The sequence below is a fragment of the Anomaloglossus baeobatrachus genome, chromosome 12, assembly GCF_048569485.1.
Source record: "Anomaloglossus baeobatrachus isolate aAnoBae1 chromosome 12, aAnoBae1.hap1, whole genome shotgun sequence".
Classification (NCBI taxonomy): domain Eukaryota; kingdom Metazoa; phylum Chordata; class Amphibia; order Anura; family Aromobatidae; genus Anomaloglossus; species Anomaloglossus baeobatrachus.
Genome location: NC_134364.1, coordinates 134,812,738 through 134,830,912, shown reverse-complemented (window position 1 = coordinate 134,830,912; position 18,175 = coordinate 134,812,738). Strand labels below are relative to the sequence as shown.

The following is an 18,175-nucleotide window of genomic DNA, read 5'->3' as shown; positions in this document are numbered from 1 at the left end:
CGCCGAAGCATAGGTATGCACCTGGTAATGTTTGGTGAAAGTGTGCAGACTCGACCAGGTAGCTGCCTGACACACCTGTTGAGCCGAAGCCTGGTGCCGTAATGCCCAGGACGCACCCACGGCTCTGGTTGAGTGGGCTTTTAGCCCTGAAGGAACCGGAAGCCCAGCAGAACGGTAGGCCTCTATAATTGGTTCTTTGATCCATCGAGCCAAGGTGGCTTTAGAAGCCTGCAACCCCTTGCGCGGACCGGCGACAAGGACAAAAAGTGCATCGGAACGGCGCATGGGCGCCGTGCGGGAAATGTAGATCCTGAGAGCTCTCACCAGATCTAGCAAACGTAAATCCTTTTCATACCGGTGAACCGGATGAGGATAAAAGGAAGGCAAGGATATATCCTGATTAAGATGAAACGAGGATACGACCTTAGGGAGAAACTCCGGAATGGGGCGCAGCACTACTTTGTCCTGGTGGAACACCAAGAAGGGAGCCTTGGATGACAGAGCTGCCAGCTCAGACACTCGCCGAAGCGATGTGATCGCAACAAGAAACGCCACTTTCTGTGACAGGCGAGAAAAAGAAACTTCTTTGAGAGGCTCGAAAGGCGGCTTCTGGAGAGCAACTAGTACTCTGTTCAGATCCCATGGATCCAACGGCCGCTTGTACGGGGGCACAATATGACAGACCCCCTGCAGGAACGTGCGCACCTTAGGAAGACGTGCTAGACGCTTCTGAAAAAACACGGATAGTGCCGAGACTTGCCCTTTAAGGGAGCTGAGCGACAAGCCCTTTTCCAACCCTGATTGCAGGAAAGACAGAAAAGTGGGCAATGCAAATGGCCAGGGAGACACTCCCTGAGCAGAGCACCAGGTTAAGAAAATCTTCCACGTTCTGTGGTAGATCTTAGCAGAAGTTGACTTCCTAGCTTGTCTCATTGTGGCTACCACTCCCTGGGATAAGCCTGTTGACGATAGGATCCAGGACTCAATGGCCACACAGTCAGGTTCAGGGCCGCAGAATTCTGATGGAAAAACGGCCCTTGAGACAGCAGGTCTGGACGGTCTGGAAGTGACCACGGTCGGCCGACCGTGAGATGCCACAGATCCGGATACCACGATCTCCTCGGCCAGTCTGGAGCGACGAGTATGATGCGGCTGCAATCGGATCTGATCTTGCGTAATACTCTGGGCAAGAGTGCCAGAGGCGGGAATACAAATGGGAGGCGGAACTGCGACCAATCTTGCACCAAGGCGTCTGCCGCCAGAGCTCTTTGATCGCGCGACCGCGCCATGAATGCCGGGACCTTGTTGTTGTGCCGAGACGCCATTAGGTCGACGTCCGGCACCCCCCAGCGGCGACAGATTTCTTGAAACACGTCCGGGTGAAGGGACCATTCCCCTGCGTCCATACCCTGGCGACTGAGGAAGTCTGCTTCCCAGTTTTCTACGCCTGGGATGTGAACCGCGGAGATGGTGGATGCTGTGTCCTCCACCCAATTCAGAATGCGCCGGACTTCCTGAAAGGCTTGCCGGCTGCGCGTCCCTCCTTGGTGGTTGATGTATGCCACCGCTGTGGAGTTGTCCGACTGGATTCGGATCTGCTTTCCTTCCAGCCACTGTTGAAAGGCTAGTAGGGCAAGATACACTGCCCTGATTTCCAGAACATTGATCTGAAGGGTGGACTCTTGCGGAGTCCACGTCCCCTGAGCCCTGTGGTGTAGAAACACTGCTCCCCACCCTGACAGACTCGCATCTGTCGTGACCACTGCCCAGGATGGAGGCAGGAAGGATCTTCCCTGAGACAATGAGGTGGGAAGGAGCCACCATTGTAGAGAGTCCTTGGCCGTCTGGGAAAGAGAGACCTTCCGGTCTAGGGAAGTTGTCTTCCCGTCCCATTGGCGGAGAATGTCCCATTGAAGTGGACGCAGATGAAACTGCGCAAAGGGAACTGCTTCCATGGCTGCCACCATCTTCCCTAGGAAGTGCATGAGGCGCCGCAAGGGGTGCGACTGGCCCTGAAGGAGAGATTGCACCCCTGTCTGTAAGGACCGCTGCTTGTTTAGCGGAAGCTTCACTCTCGCTGCTCGAGTATGGAACTCCATGCCAAGATACGTTAGTGACTGTGTCGGTGACAGATTTGACTTTGGAAAGTTGATGATCCATCCAAAAGTCTGGAGAGTCTCCAGCGTAGCATGTAGACTGAGTTGGCATGCCTCTTGAGAGGGCGCCTTGACAAGTAGATCGTCTAGGTAAGGGATCACCGAGTGTCCCTGAGAGTGCAAGACTGCTACCACCGCCGCCATGACCTTGGTGAAGACCCGGGGGGCTGTCGCCAGACCGAATGGCAGAGCTACGAACTGAAGATGGTCGTCTCCTATCACAAAACGTAGAAAACGTTGATGTTCTGTAGCAATTGGCACGTGGAGATAAGCATCTTTGATGTCTATTGAGGCAAGGAAGTCTCCTTGAGACATTGAGGCAATGACAGAACGGAGGGTTTCCATCCGGAACCGTCTGGCGTGCACATGTTTGTTGAGCAGTTTTAGGTCCAGAACAGGACGGAACGAGCCGTCCTTTTTTGGCACCACAAAGAGATTGGAGTAAAACCCTCTCCCTTGTTCCTGAGACGGTACAGGAACCACTACTCCTTCCGCTCTTAGGGAGTCCACCGCCTGCCGCAGGACATCTACACTGTCTGGATGTGGGGAGGTTCTGAAGAACCGAGCTGGAGGACGAGAACTGAACTCGATTCTGTACCCGCGAGACAAAATGTCTGTCACCCACCGGTCTTTGACCTGTGACATCCAAGTGTCGTAAAAGCGGGAGAGCCTGCCCCCGACCGGAGATGCGGAGGGAGGGGACTGGAAGTCATGAGGTAGCCGCTTTGGAAGCGGTTCCTCCATTTGCTTTCTTGGGGCGTGAGTGAGCCCGCCAGGAATCTGAGTTTCTTTGCGTCCTCTGAGTCCCTTTGGACGAGGAGAATTGTGTTTTGCCCGAACCTCGAAAGGACTGAAACTTCTGCTGCCACTTTCTCTGCTGAGGTTTGCTTGATCTGGGCTGGGGTAAAGAGGAGTCTTTACCCTTGGACTGTTTAATGATGTCAGCCAATGGCTCGCCAAACAGTCTATCTCTAGATAAAGGCAAGCTGGTTAAACATTTTTTGGAACCAGCATCTGCTTTCCAGTCCTTTAACCACAATGCCCTGCGCAAAAGAGGTGCGGCTGGTAGATTCTAGGACCGCATTGATAGCGTAAGAGGCAAACGCAGACATCTGCGAGGTAAGGTGCGCCACTTGCGGCACCGCTGGATGTATGATAGCATCCACTTTTGCTAAACCAGCTGAAATAGCTTGGAGTGCCCATACGGCTGCGAATGCTGGAGCAAACGACGCGCCGATAGCTTCATAGACAGATTTTAACCAAAGGTCCATCTGTCTGTCATTGGCATCCTTAAGTGAAGCGCCATCCTCCACTGCAACTATGGATCTAGCTGCAAGCTTGGAAATCGGGGGGTCCACCTTTGGACACTGGGTCCAGCGCTTGACCACATCAGGTGGGAAAGGATAACGTGTATCCTTAGAACGTTTAGAGAAACGCTTTTCTGGATGAGCGTCGTGTTTCTGGATTGATTCTCTGAAGTCAGAGTGATCCAACAGAGCACTTAATTTACGCTTGGGATAGAGGAAACGAAACTTCTCCTGCTCTGCCGCTGCCTCTTCTGCTGAAGGGGCTGGGGGAGAAATATCTAACAGCCTATTGATGGCTGAGATAAGATCGTTTACCATGGCGTCCCCATCCGGGGTATCCAGATTGAGAGGGGTTCCAGGATTAGACTCCTGATCACTCTCTTCAGACACATCACAGGGAGACTGATTGCGCTGAGACCCTGAGCAGTGTGATGACGTTGAGGGTCTTTCCCAGCGAGCCCGCTTGGGGTGGCTGGGGCAATCATCTGAGTCATTATACTCATCCTGAGAAGCCGGGGACCCCCTTGCAGTCTGGATTAAATCCAACTGCGGAGGATTAGAGGACATAGACCTCGCCGTGTCCATAGACTGAGCCCCAGGCATGGATTGCAAAGTTTCCAGGATTTTTGCCATAGCCACAGACATATTATCCGCAAAAACTGCAAAGTCTGTCCCTGACACCGGGGCAGGACTTACAAGCGTCTCAGCCTGGGTCACTACCTCTCCGGACTCCGGCTGGCGAAGCAGCACCGGATCTGAGCATTGCACACAATGGGGGTCATTGGAGCCTGCTGGTAGAGCAGCCCCACATGCAGCACACGCAGTGCACACAGCCCTAGCCTTGGCAGCCTTGCGTCTTGTGGATGACATGTTGCTGCCTCCTCAGAGCGATCTGGGGTATTCAGCCAGGAAGCGACCTCACAGTGCAAGAAATCAATAAATATCTATGTCCAGTGACACAGTACACTAATACACAGTAAGGCACTAGAGGGGCCAGCTGAAAAGCCGCTTACCGCCCGCTTTAGCGGGTGTGTGGTCCTCCAAAGCCCCTCAGTCTAGGTCTCCCAGAGCCTTGCGTCCTTCCTCCAGCCAGGCATGCATGTAATGGCTGCCGGCGTCCTGAGAGAGGAAGGGGGGCGGGCCCTGGGCGTTCCTGACCAAGAGCGGGAAGCCTGCTTCCCTCTGTGCCTAGTGAGAGGGCTGGAGCATGTAAATCAGGCTCCAGCCCTCGTCGCTGCCGTGAAACAGCGTCTCTCCCCTACCCTGATTGACAGGGTGGGGGCGGGAACGATCGGAGCTGCCGGCGTCCTAGGCCCAAAAGCCGGGGACTAGAGTTATAAACGCCCCCGCCGTAAAAGCGCGGTCGGCGTATCCCCGGCGCACCACAAGTCACAGCAGCGCCGCCGGTCCAGTGAGGGTCGGCGCTGCGTTCCCAGAACACAAAGTCCCCCAGATAACTGTAGGAACACCAGCTCAGTGTACGGTCCCCGGCGCACTACAACGCCCAGCCAGCCCGGAGTGCGTCTGTGCCTGCCGGGGACACAGAGTACCTGTATGATGCAGGGCCCGGTCCCTGATGGTACTCCTGCTCGGCATCCACCAGGTTCAACTGGGTCTGTGGATGGAGCCCGGCGTCAGAGCTTTGAGGCCGGCAGGATCCCACTTCCACAGAGCCCCCAAGGGGATGTGGAAGGAAAACAGCATGTGAGGCTCCAGCCCTGTACCAGCAATAGGTACCTCAACCTTACAACACCATCCAGGGGTGAGAAGGGAGCATGCTGGGGGCCCTATATGGGCCCTCTTTTCTTCCATCCGAAATAGTCAGCAGCTACTGCTGACTAAAAACTGTGGAGCTATGCATGGAATGTCTGACCTCCTTCGCACACAAAGCTAAAACTGGAGTACCCGTGATACCACGGGGGGGTATAGCCAGAAGGGGAGGGGCCTTGCACTTTTGGTGTAGTGCTTTGTGTGGCCTCCGGAGGGCAGTAGCTATACCCCAATCGTCTGGGTCTCCCAATAGAGCGCTGAAGAAATGGTGTCTCCGCATGCGGACGATGCCGGCACACCCTTTTTATGGGAGCAGGACATTGGGAAATGCCCCAGGCGTGATATCAGCCAATGGGGAACTGGCAGACAGGTCATGAGTCCCCTCGTTCTGTAGCTAAATTCATAACTGTCACAATGAGAGCATTGGCGTCCGCCTACGACGCTCCCAGGCAAAGTTATGGCCCATATTCCATGTTGTGGATTGTCCATAACTCAAGCCAGGGGTGGAGCAGTGCTCCCTCTGAGGTCACTAAGGTAGGAGGGGACCTGGATTTGCCCAGGTTGATAACCCTACTTCGGCCATTTTCCAGTGTTCTTTCGCTGGGGGTCACGTGCAGGAAACATCTGTGGGAGTTCCTAGAAACCTGGTCTACAGCGCCCCCCTGTGGCCAGACGCACAAGGTAACTGACTGAATTGCATACCTGTTTGTAAACCATGCTTTATCTGTAACTGTACTCTGACATATGTATATTCTGTAGATTCCCTATTGTATATATTGTAGTTTCTAGTGTGCTTTAGGCTGATTAAATTATATAATTAATCTTGGGCTGTTCTGTTATCTCGATCTTGAATCCCACGTCTGTGTGTTCGGCTAATAGTTACCGTGAAGCGGTTGGTGGCAGCGAGTTGTGCCAAGGATTATTGTGGGGAGGCCAGTGAGATCCGGGGAGGTTTTATATATTCCGCCCGCGGAGGTCGGGGGAATATATACCCTACTCTCACTGGGGACCCTTCAATAATCGGCATAAGTAGTATAGCGGCCTCCTTGCTTATTGTCGGGCAATTCCATAATTGGCCTGACTATAAGAGGGGCGCTAGAGAGCGCGTCACGTGCTCTGTCTGTCGGTCGGGAGGTATAAAGGAGGGGTGACCCCCACTTGTTACCCCCCGATTGTGACGTACTGGTAGCCAGCGCGGGGGATTTCTGAGTGACCCCCCCGGTGGTTTGTGACAGGGTGTATGATCGCCACCGTCCTGCCTTGGTGCCGAAAGTCCGAGCTCGGACTGCAGTAATGGCTGCCGGCTTCTTCCCCAGCTCATGTGAGGAGGGGCGGGCCGTGGGCGTGCCCCCAAGGCAGAGCGGGAATCCGGCGTCCGACAGTGTGCAGTGAGAGGGCTGGAGCATGTAAATAAGGCTCCAGCCCTCGGCGCTGCTGATTGCTCAGCGTCTGTCCCCTTCCCTGAGTGACAGGGAGGGGGCGGGAACGAAGCGGCACTAGGCCGCAGAAGCCGGGGACTGGATTTATAAGCGCCGCCGCCGTAAAAGCGCGGTCGGCGCCCAGTCCCCGGCGAACTACAAGTCCCAGCCGCGCCGCCGCTCCCGGAGCGTCCGGCGCGGTAGTTCCCAAAACACAAAGTCACTCAGCAAAGCTGCAGTGACTGTAACCCATTACTGTCCCCGGCGCACTAGCACACCCAGCAAGTCTGGAGTGTGCTGTGCCTGTGTGTACGGGGACACAGAGTACCTGTAATGGTGCAGGGCCATGTCCCTGAACGGTACTCCAGCTCCGTATCCAGCAGGTTCAAATGGGTCTGTGGATGGAGCCCGGCGTCAGAGCTTTGAGGCCGGCAGGATCCCACTTCCTCAGAGCCCCTCAGGGGGATGTGGAAGGAAAGCAGCATGTGGGCTCCAGCCTCCGTACCAGCAATAGGTACCTCAACCTTACAACACCATCAACGGGTGAGCAGGGAGCATGCTGGGGGCCCTATATGGGCCCTCTTTTCTTCCATCCGAAATAGTCAGCAGCTACTGCTGACTAAAATCTGTGGAGCTATGCATGGATGTCTGACCTCCTTCGCACAAAGCTTGAAAACTGGAGAACCCGTGACACCACGGGGGGGTATAGCCAGAAGGGGAGGGGCCTTGCACTTTTTAGTGTAGTGCTTTGTGTGGCCTCCGGAGGCAGTAGCTATACCCCAATCGTCTGGGTCTCCCAATAGAGCGCTGAAGAAAAACCTGTGCCTTCGTAGCTTTGCTCCTTGTGGACGACATGCTGTTGTCTCCTAGGAGAGTGACCACTGAGGGTATATGGGAAAAGGGTATACAGCCTGACCGAACAGATATATATATATATCTATTATATATATATATGTATCTATTCCGGCACCCTAGGGAGACCAGCACCGGGAGACCGGTGTGGCTTACCGACCGCTAACGAGCGGAGTGTGTCCTCCAGATTCCCTGTCGTGGATCCCCCGGAGCTGCAGAGCTGTTCACTGAGAAGCATCCACCGGCAGAATGCCAGAAAATGGCCGCCGGAGCTCTCAGGGGAGGAGTGGGGCCGGGGCGGCGCCAGCAAAGAGCGGGAATCTGGGGTCCCCACAGTGGTCAGTGAGGGGGGAGGAAGACATGCAGAATGCTCCAGCCCGCACATCCGACGTCATGTCGGTAATCCCGCCCTTACCCCTAACAGGCAGGCCCGGGGGCGGGATTTTCGCGACTAGGCCGCGGTGAAGCCGGGGACTAAATTTGAGGCCGCGCCCGACAAGCAGGCACGGTCGGCGCGGAAGTCCACCGGCCTCCTCAACTTCACAACTACCGCGGCTTCCGGGAAGAAGGTGCGCTCCCTGCACAGTCCCCTATGGGGACACAGAGTACCTTTAAGTTGCAGGGCCCGGTCCCTGAGGTTGAAGAGGCTCCGGTCCGGCAGGTTCCAGCAGGGGCTGCGGATGGAGCACGGTCCCAGCAAATGGATGACCGCTCAGGATCCCACTTCTCCCAGAGCCGCATAAGGGATGGTGAAGGAGACGGCATGTGGCTCCAGCCTCCGTACCTGCAATGGGTACCTCAACCTTAACAACACCGCCGACATAGTGGGGTGAGAAGGGAACATGCCGGGGGCCCCGTGGGGGCCCTCTTTTCTTCCAACCGACATAACTAAGTATGAGAATGCATGAGTGGATGTGTGCCTCCTTCCACACAAAGCATAAAACTGAGGAGCCCGTGATCCACGGGAGGGTGTATAGGCAGAGGGGAGGGGTTACACTTTTTAAAGTGTAATACTTTGTGTGGCCTCCAGAGGCAGAAGCTATACACCCAATTGTCTGGGTCTCCCAATGGAGCGACAAAGAAAAATACTTTATAAAACTGTACCTTTCGGTTTGAAAATCTTGTAAATTGTCCATGGGGGCGGGCTCTCTGGCGTCCGTTGCTGTATCTTATGCCGTCCCCCATGCTCCAAATCATCCCTCATAACGCCGGCCACTGCGCCCGAGGTCCCGTGCACGCCGGGACACCTGGTGACGTGGTCGCACGTACGAGAGTATGGGCGGCGCTGTGATTGCATCGCAAGTGTGCGCCCATACTCTCGTGGGCGCGCTCTCCCCTCTGTACGTCGCTCAGATCCTCCGCTTCTCCTGTAGTGGCCTGCTCCGCTCCTCCCATCTACTTCCTGCTGCAGGGTACAATGGGAAAGAGGTGACGTCGGGCCGGCGCAGAACGCTGGAGGCAGTGGGGAAAGGGCGGGCACGAGAGTATGGGCGGGCACTTGCGATGCAATCACAGCGCCGCCCATACTCTCATGTAAGATACAGCAACGGACGCCACACGGCCCGCCCCCATGGACGATTTACAAGATTTTCAAACCGAAAGGTACAGTTTTATAAAGTATTTATTTTGGTTTAAAAGGGGGCACAAAAAGTATAGAAACCTTACTAGAATGCAGCCCACGAGAGCAAATTTCTGATGACAGGTTCCCTTTAAGGGCTCATTCAGTCAACTGTAAGAAGCAGTGCACACATACACCGCACTGCATGGACCGGCTGCGGGTCTCCTGACACAAGCTCAGCAGCCTAAATGGCAGATAGGAGGCAGCCGAGCTCGGGTCAGGAGACCTGCAGCCAATCCATGGGTGGAGATTATCCCGGATGTCTGAATGAGCCTTAAAAGGGGATATCCCCATCTCCAAGATCCTATCCCGATACGTAGGAGTAATTATAGTAATACTAGAAGGTTGCCCGATTCTAAAGCATCGGGTATTCTAGAATTTATTGTGTAGTTAATGTATAATTTTTGTTATATATATTAGATGTTGTTGCGTGTAGTTGCTAAGTGCTTGTGTAGGGGCTGTACATGTTCTGGGTGTTGTCTGGGTGTGACGGGGGGTGAGAGCGGTGTTGTATGTGTGTTGCGTGTGTTGCGTTGTTTGTGGAGCAATGTGTGTCTGTAGCGTTGTGTGTGTGTTGCGCGGTTTGTGTGGGTGTGGTGTGTTTTGTGCAATGTGTGTGTTGTGCGGTATGTGCATATATTTATGTATGCCGCGGTGTTTGTGTGTTGAGTGTTGTGTGTGTGCGGCGTTGTCGGTGTGTGTGGGTGTGTGTAGGGCGGTGTTTGTGGTTCTGTGGTTCCCAGTGTGTGTGTGTGTGTGTGTGTGTGTTGGGGGGAGGTGTGCACCTCCCATCGTGCCCCATCCCCCATGCTGCGCACCTCCCATCGTGCTCCATCCCCCATCGTGCTCTATCCCCCATGCTGCATACTCCCCATCGTGCTCCACCCCCTATGCTGCGCATTTCCCATCGTGCTCCATCCACCATGCTGCGCACTCCCAAACGTGCTCCATCTCCCATGCTGCGCATTCCCCATCGTGCTCCATCCCCTATGCTGCGCATTCCCCATCGTGCTGCATCCTCCATGCTGCGCACTCCCCAACGTGCTCCATCTGCAATGCTGCGCACTCCCAAACGAGGTTCATCCGCCATGCTGCGCACTCCCAAATGTGCTCCATCCCCCATGCTGCGCACTCCCAAACGTGGTCCATCCGCCATGCTGCGCACTCCCAAACGTGGTCCATCCGCCATGCTGCGCACTCCCAAACGTGGTCCATCCGCCATGCTGCGCACTCCCAAATGTGCTCCATGCCCCATGCTGCGCACTCCCAAACGTGGTCCATCCCCCATGCTGCGCACTCCCCATCGTGCTCCATCCCCCATGCTGCGCACTCCCAAACGTGGTCCATCCCCCATGCTGCGCACCCCCCATCGTGCTCCATCCCCCATGCTGCGCACCCCCCATCGTGCTCCATCCCCCATGCTGCGCACCCCCCATCGTGCTCCATCCCCCATGCTGCGCACCCCCCATCGTGCTCCATCCCCCATGCCGCACCAGCATCAACCTCTCTGCCCACAGCATCAGCCTCTCTGCCCACAGCATCAGCCTCTCTCCGTCCAGCCTACCCGAGCCTCAGCCTCCCACAGCCTCTCTTCTCTCAGCCTCCCCCCTCCCCCTCCCAGCCTTCCCCAGGATCAGCCTCTCTCCTCCCAGCATCAGCCTTTTCTGTCCCCAGCATCAGCCTCTCTCCTTCCAGCCTACCCCAGCCTCAGCCCCCCCCAGCCTGTCTTCTCTCATCCTCCCCCCTCCCAGCCTCCCCCTCCCAGCCTTCCCCAGGATCAGCCTAGCCTACCGCAGCCTCAGCCTCCCCCAGCATCAGCCTCTCTTCTCTCAGCCTCCCCCCTCCCCCTCCCAGCCTTCCCCAGGATCAGCCTGTCTCCTCCCAGCCTCCTCCAGCACGCCGTGCTCCTCTGCCAACACTCACAGATCCGATCGCATACACACACACACACACACACACACCCGATCGCATACACTCACACACACACCCGATCGCATACACTCACACACACCCGATCGCATACACTCACACACACCCGATCGCATACACTCACACACACACACACACACTGATGATATCGCACATACGCGCTCACACTCACAACATCCGGAGATACCACATGCTTCTGGCCATGTGATCCTCCGGCAGATCCTGGAAGCTCACAGCACAGTATCGGCGCAGAGAAGCAATCGATATCCCAGGATGTTGTGAGTGTGTGGATGCGATGTGATGTGTGTGTGAGGTGTGTGTGAGAGTGAGTGTGATCTGATGTGTGTGTGCGTGTGTATGTTACGCCGCTGCAGGACCTTGATGCGCTGGTAACTATGCTACCATGGTTACCAGCGTATCTCGTCCCCCGCCCGCACGGGAGCCCACACCAGCATACGGCGGCCAGGCCCAGCAATGCGAGGGTATGTGTCGGCTGGGTTTGCGGCGTATGCTGATGTGGGCTCCCGGGGGTACAGTACTCCCGGGGGGGGGGGGGGGGAGAGATAGCTTGCATTGCGTGAGGGGGGGCGGGGCGTGGCGTGGCCGAGTTGCCAATGCCTGCAGGGTGCCGGGGCAAGAGGCCAATCTGTGGGGGGGGCGGAGCCTGGGCGAGCGGCTGGCCAATCCGTGTGGGGGCGCAGCCTGGGCGAGCGGCCAATCAGTGTGGGGGGGCGGGGCCATGGCGAGCCCAGCGGCCAATCAGCTTTGTGTCACCGTAAGGACACAATTTTGGAGCATGACAGACAGACAGACAGAATAAGGCAATTATATATATAGATTAGCCAATACCTCCAATTAGAAATGTAGTGTACCTCTCCTGTTTAGCTATGTCACCTACGTCATGTTCAGGGCATTGCAGTAGCCTAAGATTACGACCACTCATAATGACAGTCAGTTGCTAGTGGTCGTAACCATGGATACCCAAGCTTCCACAATGCCCTGCACATGAGGTAAGTAACATTGCTTTTCAGGAGAAGTATAACAAATGTGTAACGAGGTATTTGCTAATATTACACCTATTACATATTGGGAAACGATGTTGAAGGTGAAAATATTCCTTGAAGTTTTGAAGCTGTAAGGGGGGAAAAAAAAAACCCCAAAAACCTAAAATGACCGGTGTTGGCCGGCGAACGGTCAGGAGGCCGGCGAACGGTCAGGAGGCCGGCGAACGGTCAGGAGGCCGGCGAACGGTCAGCAGGCTTGTGGAGGTGGACTGTCAGGGTTATAGAAAAGTAAGAGACTTTGCTGTCTGATCCGCAGATTGTATTTCAGCATTATAGAGATTAGCAGAGTCTTGTGATAGGACAAAGCTGAACGCATCAATGCTACAGCTATAGGAGCAAGAAATACTCACACATCAGTGACGGAGGAGGGGATGTTCTCTTCTACCCACTTCAGATCCTCCTCCTATAAAAACATCAGACGTTACCTAATCTTATGATAAAACCGATTACATTATTAAGGGGCCGGTTCTCAATGGGCTAGGAGATACCCCAGATCTATGTAGCCAGGCACTGGGGACCCCCGACCTCAGCCAGGCACTGGGGACCCCCAACCTTTCCTATATCTATGTAGCCAGGCACTGGGACCCCCGACCTTTCCTATATCTATGTAGCCAGGCACTGGGACCCCCGACCTTTCCTATATCTATGTAGCCAGGCACTGGGACCCCCGACCTTTCCTATATCTATGTAGCCAGGCACTGGGACCCCCGACCTTTCCTATATCTATGTAGCCAGGCACTGGGACCCCCGACCTTTCCTATATCTATGTAGCCAGGCACTGGGACCCCCGACCTTTCCTATATCTATGTAGCCAGGCACTGGGACCCCCGACCTTTCCTATAGCTATGTAGCCAGGCACTGGGACCCCCGACCTTTCCTATATCTATGTAGCCAGGCACTGGGACCCCCGACCTTTCCTATATCTATGTAGCCAGGCACTGGGACCCCCGACCTTTCCTATATCTATGTAGCCAGGCACTGGGACCCCCGACCTTTCCTATATCTATGTAGCCAGGCACTGGGACCCCCGACCTTTCCTATATCTATGTAGCCAGGCACTGGGACCCCCAACCTTTCCTATATCTATGTAGCCAGGCACTGGGACCCCCAACCTTTCCTATATCTATGTAGCCAGGCACTGGGACCCCCAACCTTACCTATATCTTTGTAGCCAGGCACTGGGACCCCCGACCTTTCCTATATGTAGCCAGGCACTGGGACCCCCAACCTTTCCTATATCTATGTAGCCAGGCACTGGGACCCCCAACCTTTCCTATATCTATGTAGCCAGGCACTGGGACCCCCGACCTTTCCTATATCTATGTAGCCAGGCACTGGGACCCCCGACCTTTCCTATATCTATGTAGCCAGGCACTGGGACCCCCAACCTTACCTATATCTTTGTAGCCAGGCACTGGGACCCCCGACCTTTCCTATATGTAGCCAGGCACTGGGACCCCCAACCTTTCCTATATCTATGTAGCCAGGCACTGGGACCCCCAACCTTTCCTATATCTATGTAGCCAGGCACTGGGACCCCCAACCTTTCCTATATCTATGTAGCCATGCACTGGGACCCCCAACCTTTCCTATATCTATTTAGCCAGGCACTGGGACCCCCGACCTTTCCTATATCTATGTAGCCAGGCACTGGGACCCCTGACCTTTCCTATATCTATGTAGCCAGGCACTGGGACCCCCGACCTTTCCTATATCTATGTAGCCAGGCACTGGGTCCCCCGACCTTTCCTATATCAATGTAGCCAGGCACTGGGACCCCCGACCTTTCCTATATCTATGTAGCCAGGCACTGGGACCCCCGACCTTTCCTATAAACAGGGCACTAAAAATCCCTGGTTAGTATGGCGCAGTGGCTGCACGTGCGTGCTCCTGCTCATTGTGCATGGGACTGCTGACCGCTCCATAGACAATGAATGGAACGGTACCACGAGACGAGATCCAGAGCAAGGATTGTAGGAAGTATCTAATGAATTATATTCCTTAGGGAAGCAGAGACCTGGGAGAGTATTGGGTCTCATTGGAAACATACAATATATGGTCACAACTATGTGACAACCCATTGTAATGATTGCCTTCAGGAGCCTCGGCCATGGCTACTGCACACTACAGCCATACAATGCAGAAAGCTGAATATTGGGGTGGATTGTGTGCCGCAGCCTGTGCCATGAGCCGGTCATGAACGCTCGGGTATACGGGCTCCGTCTCGTGTCATGGCCACTTACAGCTTTAGTCACTTTGGAATTTCCATTAGTTTCTGGCTTTGAACTTCTCATTTTCATTCCCTCTGTAGAAAGAAAAAAAAAAAAGGAAATTACACTTATGGAAACATGTCATCGTTATAGTATTTCCATTGATGTTTGACAATTTTTTTTTTCTTGGCTATAAAGTAGTATCTGTAACTGCCTCATGAGCAGGGCATTGCAGCACCTTAGGTATCCATGGTACGACCATGTATATAGTCAGTTAGTTGCTAGTGGTCATAACCATGGATACTTCACGTCTTGCAATGCCCTGCACATGAGGTAAGTGATGTAGTGAATCAGGAGAACTATACGGGATTTGCTATTATTACTATTACACCCAGTACATATGGGGATAGGATCTTGGAGATGGAAGACCCCTTTAATCAGCTGATGGTTATTGAAGCCATATTGTAGAGTTCTGTCCATGTTTTGATCGTCTGTCCCTTTTCAGCAGAAGGTGTAAATATATTATGATAGACTGGATTTTACATGTGGCGGCACCAGACATTTATAAAAACTAAACAGACTTTTTTTCATGAGAATGTGGCAAATCTAAAATTTCATATATATTTGCAAAACATTTTTTTCACATTTTTGTTTAAAAGATTGCAATGTACGGTGGTAAAGCGACTGCTGTCAGTGATGGGCTGCAGCGGTAATGTGTCCATATGTCACTGTTACACTGGTGCAGAAATAGAATAGAATGAAAACTGGGGGAAACCATTCCAAGTAGGGGGAAGGTTACACAAACACTTCTGCCATTTCGGGCTTTCTCACAGCGCTACACGGCAACTTCATCGTGTTTATATTGCATTTTATTTTTAAATGAAAAAAAAGCAACAAGAAATTGTCAAATTTATAAAAAACAAAATGTTTGTGGTTTTGTTTTGATAAATTTGACTTATGGCAATGCCGGATTTTTTTTTATTTTTAAATGGAAAAAGGGGAGATTTTTTTTTTTTTTAAGAACGTTCTTTTATTTTTACATATTTTTTAGTTTCCAAATGTCATCTAAACCTGTGATCACATGTACTATATAATATTGCAGTGTATAGTAGCTATAAGTATCTTGTATGCAGCCCAGCCACAGACCATAGTGTCCTGAATGAGGGCGGGAATGGGCGCCAGACAGACACCAGAACCATTATCAAACCAAAAACAAAGGATTGGAGTTCTCTGCAGTCACCGCTGCTAAGAGGCAGGTGCCGGCTGTATAACACAGCCAATACATGCAGTGTATGGAGCAGGCGCAGGTCCTGAGACCGCTCCATACACCTGCACCCCGCCTGTGACATATTACCAAATTATATATATATATATATCTCTATAGCTATCTATATCACAGGTTAAAGGGTTACGTGACATGTAGGTTATAAATCCCCAGCCATACTGCTCTTACATTGGGCATAGCCGGCTGACTATTGGATTAGAGGGGACTTAGTTTAGCTTTTTACCATAGGAAATAGCATAACTGAGTCCCCTGGATAAGAGTGTCGGGCAGAAGAGGACTATTGCTCTACGGCAGAGACATACCAAAGCTCTCTTTTAACATAGGTTCCTTTTGTTCATCATCTTCCTCGTCTTCTTCGTTCAGTGGTGAGAAGGCAAACCTAGAGGAAAGGACAACAGTAACAATGAGGAATGGAAGGGTAAACAACCGATGACCCTGCAGAAAATGTCCAGCAAAACTGCAAGAAATCATTGGTTTGAGGAGAAGAAAAGGGAACGTACGAGGAGTCACAATAATACAAATAGGTATTTGTCCCCTTTCTCTGTGCACAGATTGTGAGTATACTCCGCTGCTGCTGTGCAGGCGATACCCGTCCTGCAGAACTGAGCTCAGGCAATCTGTACATCAGCCATAAGAGCTAATAGAAGCCAACAAAAGATAAACCATAAATCCAGAACAAGAGCAGCCCAACTAATAAAAGCAACATTCCTAATCCCTAAAATAAAAAAAATAGTATTTATAGGAGTACTGTGACCCCCTCCAATAAATCAAGGGAGAGAGAGTATTTTGATCGTCAGTCAAGTTAAACCAGGCAGCTGGGGGCTGGGATTTTCAGCGTGGTGAGGCTTAAACGTTCTGGGCTCCCAACGCTAAAAACCACAGTCCGCAGCCGCTCCTGGAAATGATGCATGTTTCTTACCGCCATTTCCATGCGCTTTACCTGGCTCGATCAGCGGCCCTGATGGTGGTGGCACGCTGGGTAATAAAGGGGTTAAATGCCAGCTTTGTATACTCAGCTGGTACTAAGTCCAAAATTCATGATGTCACGCGTAATTAGACATGGCCACCATGAATTTCTAGTAAAAATTAAAAAAAATTGATTTTTTTTTATTTAGAAATAAAACAAAAAAAACATTTAGAGACTCCATCTTTATTATAAAAAAAACTCCTTTATCCGACGTAGTCCACAGGCGCAGCAATGTCAGCTCTGCTTCATCGCTCGAGAAGCATACTGACACTGAGGGTATGATTCCACTTGTGCATGACTGGAGCGAGTCTCGCATCGGTATCACCCGGCACGGCGCACACTCTCCTGACAAGAGCACCTCAGTTGCATGGAATTACATGCAGCCGGACCCACTCCTGTCAGGAGAGCGTAAGCCGTGCCGGGTTGTACCGATGCAAGACTCGCACAGTGACAGTCAAAGTTCAATCGGGTATAACCAGACGTCACTGCGAACACGGCCAAAAACTGCCGAGTGACGAGCAGTGCAGTGAATACCGCCGGAAGAAGTATCACTCGAGCAGACTAGTGAGAGCGGAGTGATACTGCGACCCGATTTGTTTGTGAGAGCTGCAGTACAATGTAGCTGAAACGCCAAGGGACCTGACAGCAACGCAGATCTGTGTGACAGCCAGACTTGCCAACTGTGTGGGATCTGATGAGCGCAATTTTTTTTTTTTTTAAACTTTAGCTGCTTGGACAATTTATTATACTGCAACTAGGGCTTATTTTTGGAGTAGGGCTTATATTTTAAGCATAGTCTAAAAAAAAAAAAAAAAAAAAAAAAATCAAAATCCCGCTAGGGCTTATTTTTGGGGAAGGTCTTATTTTAGGGGAATCACTTTAGTAAAACTTACCTGGCAGTCTGACTCTCCAGGGCAGTACAATTATGTAGATACCACAAATGAATCGTTTTCTTTTAATTTAAGCAGTGAAAAAAAATTGCTCCAAAAGCCATTTTTCAGAGGACCGAAATAGTTTTTATTTTTTGGGATCTGGGACTATGCAATGGCTTATTTTTTGCTCCGTGAGCAGTTGTTTTTACAGATTCTATTTTTGGGTAAATATATTGTGACTGCTTATTGTATTTTATCGCCATGTTGCGGCGGCCCAAAAAACGAAATTCTGTTGGTTTTTTTTACCATTATATATATGTGTACCGACCGGATTAATTTATTTTATATTTTGATAGATTGGACATGTCTGAAAGCAGCCATACCGAATTTGTATTTTTTTTTTTGTTTTATTTTCAGTGGGGCAAAAAGGGGGGTAACTTTTTCCCACATTTTTAAAAACTTTTTTCCCCATCTTCTAAAGATGATGCACAATAAAGCCCAGAGTTTCCTGAAGACAAGCAGATGAGGGACTTAGGTTACTGGAACCGTTCTGTGGTCTGAGACCAAGATAAAAACTTATTTGGTTCAGAAGGTATTAAGAATAATTGGCAGCAACCAGGAGAGGAAGAAGACGACAAGTGTGTCCTGCCTACAGTCAGGCATGGTCGAGGAGTATCATGCTTCGGGGCTGCATGAGTGTCCCAGCACTGGGGAGCTACAGTTTATT

At 52.1% G+C, this 18,175-nt stretch overlaps 1 protein-coding gene across 1 annotated transcript in view; it reads right to left on the bottom strand.

Annotated features, from left to right (window-relative positions):
* The window catches only part of TMEM87A (transmembrane protein 87A), a 141,767-nt gene that overhangs the window by 17,189 nt on the left and 106,403 nt on the right, over window positions 1–18,175 (bottom strand). Inside the window, 3 exon segments of the mRNA XM_075331210.1 lie at window positions 12,465–12,517; window positions 14,358–14,419; window positions 15,912–15,988. Of these exon segments, the coding sequence (XP_075187325.1) occupies window positions 12,465–12,517; window positions 14,358–14,419; window positions 15,912–15,988 (192 nt within the window).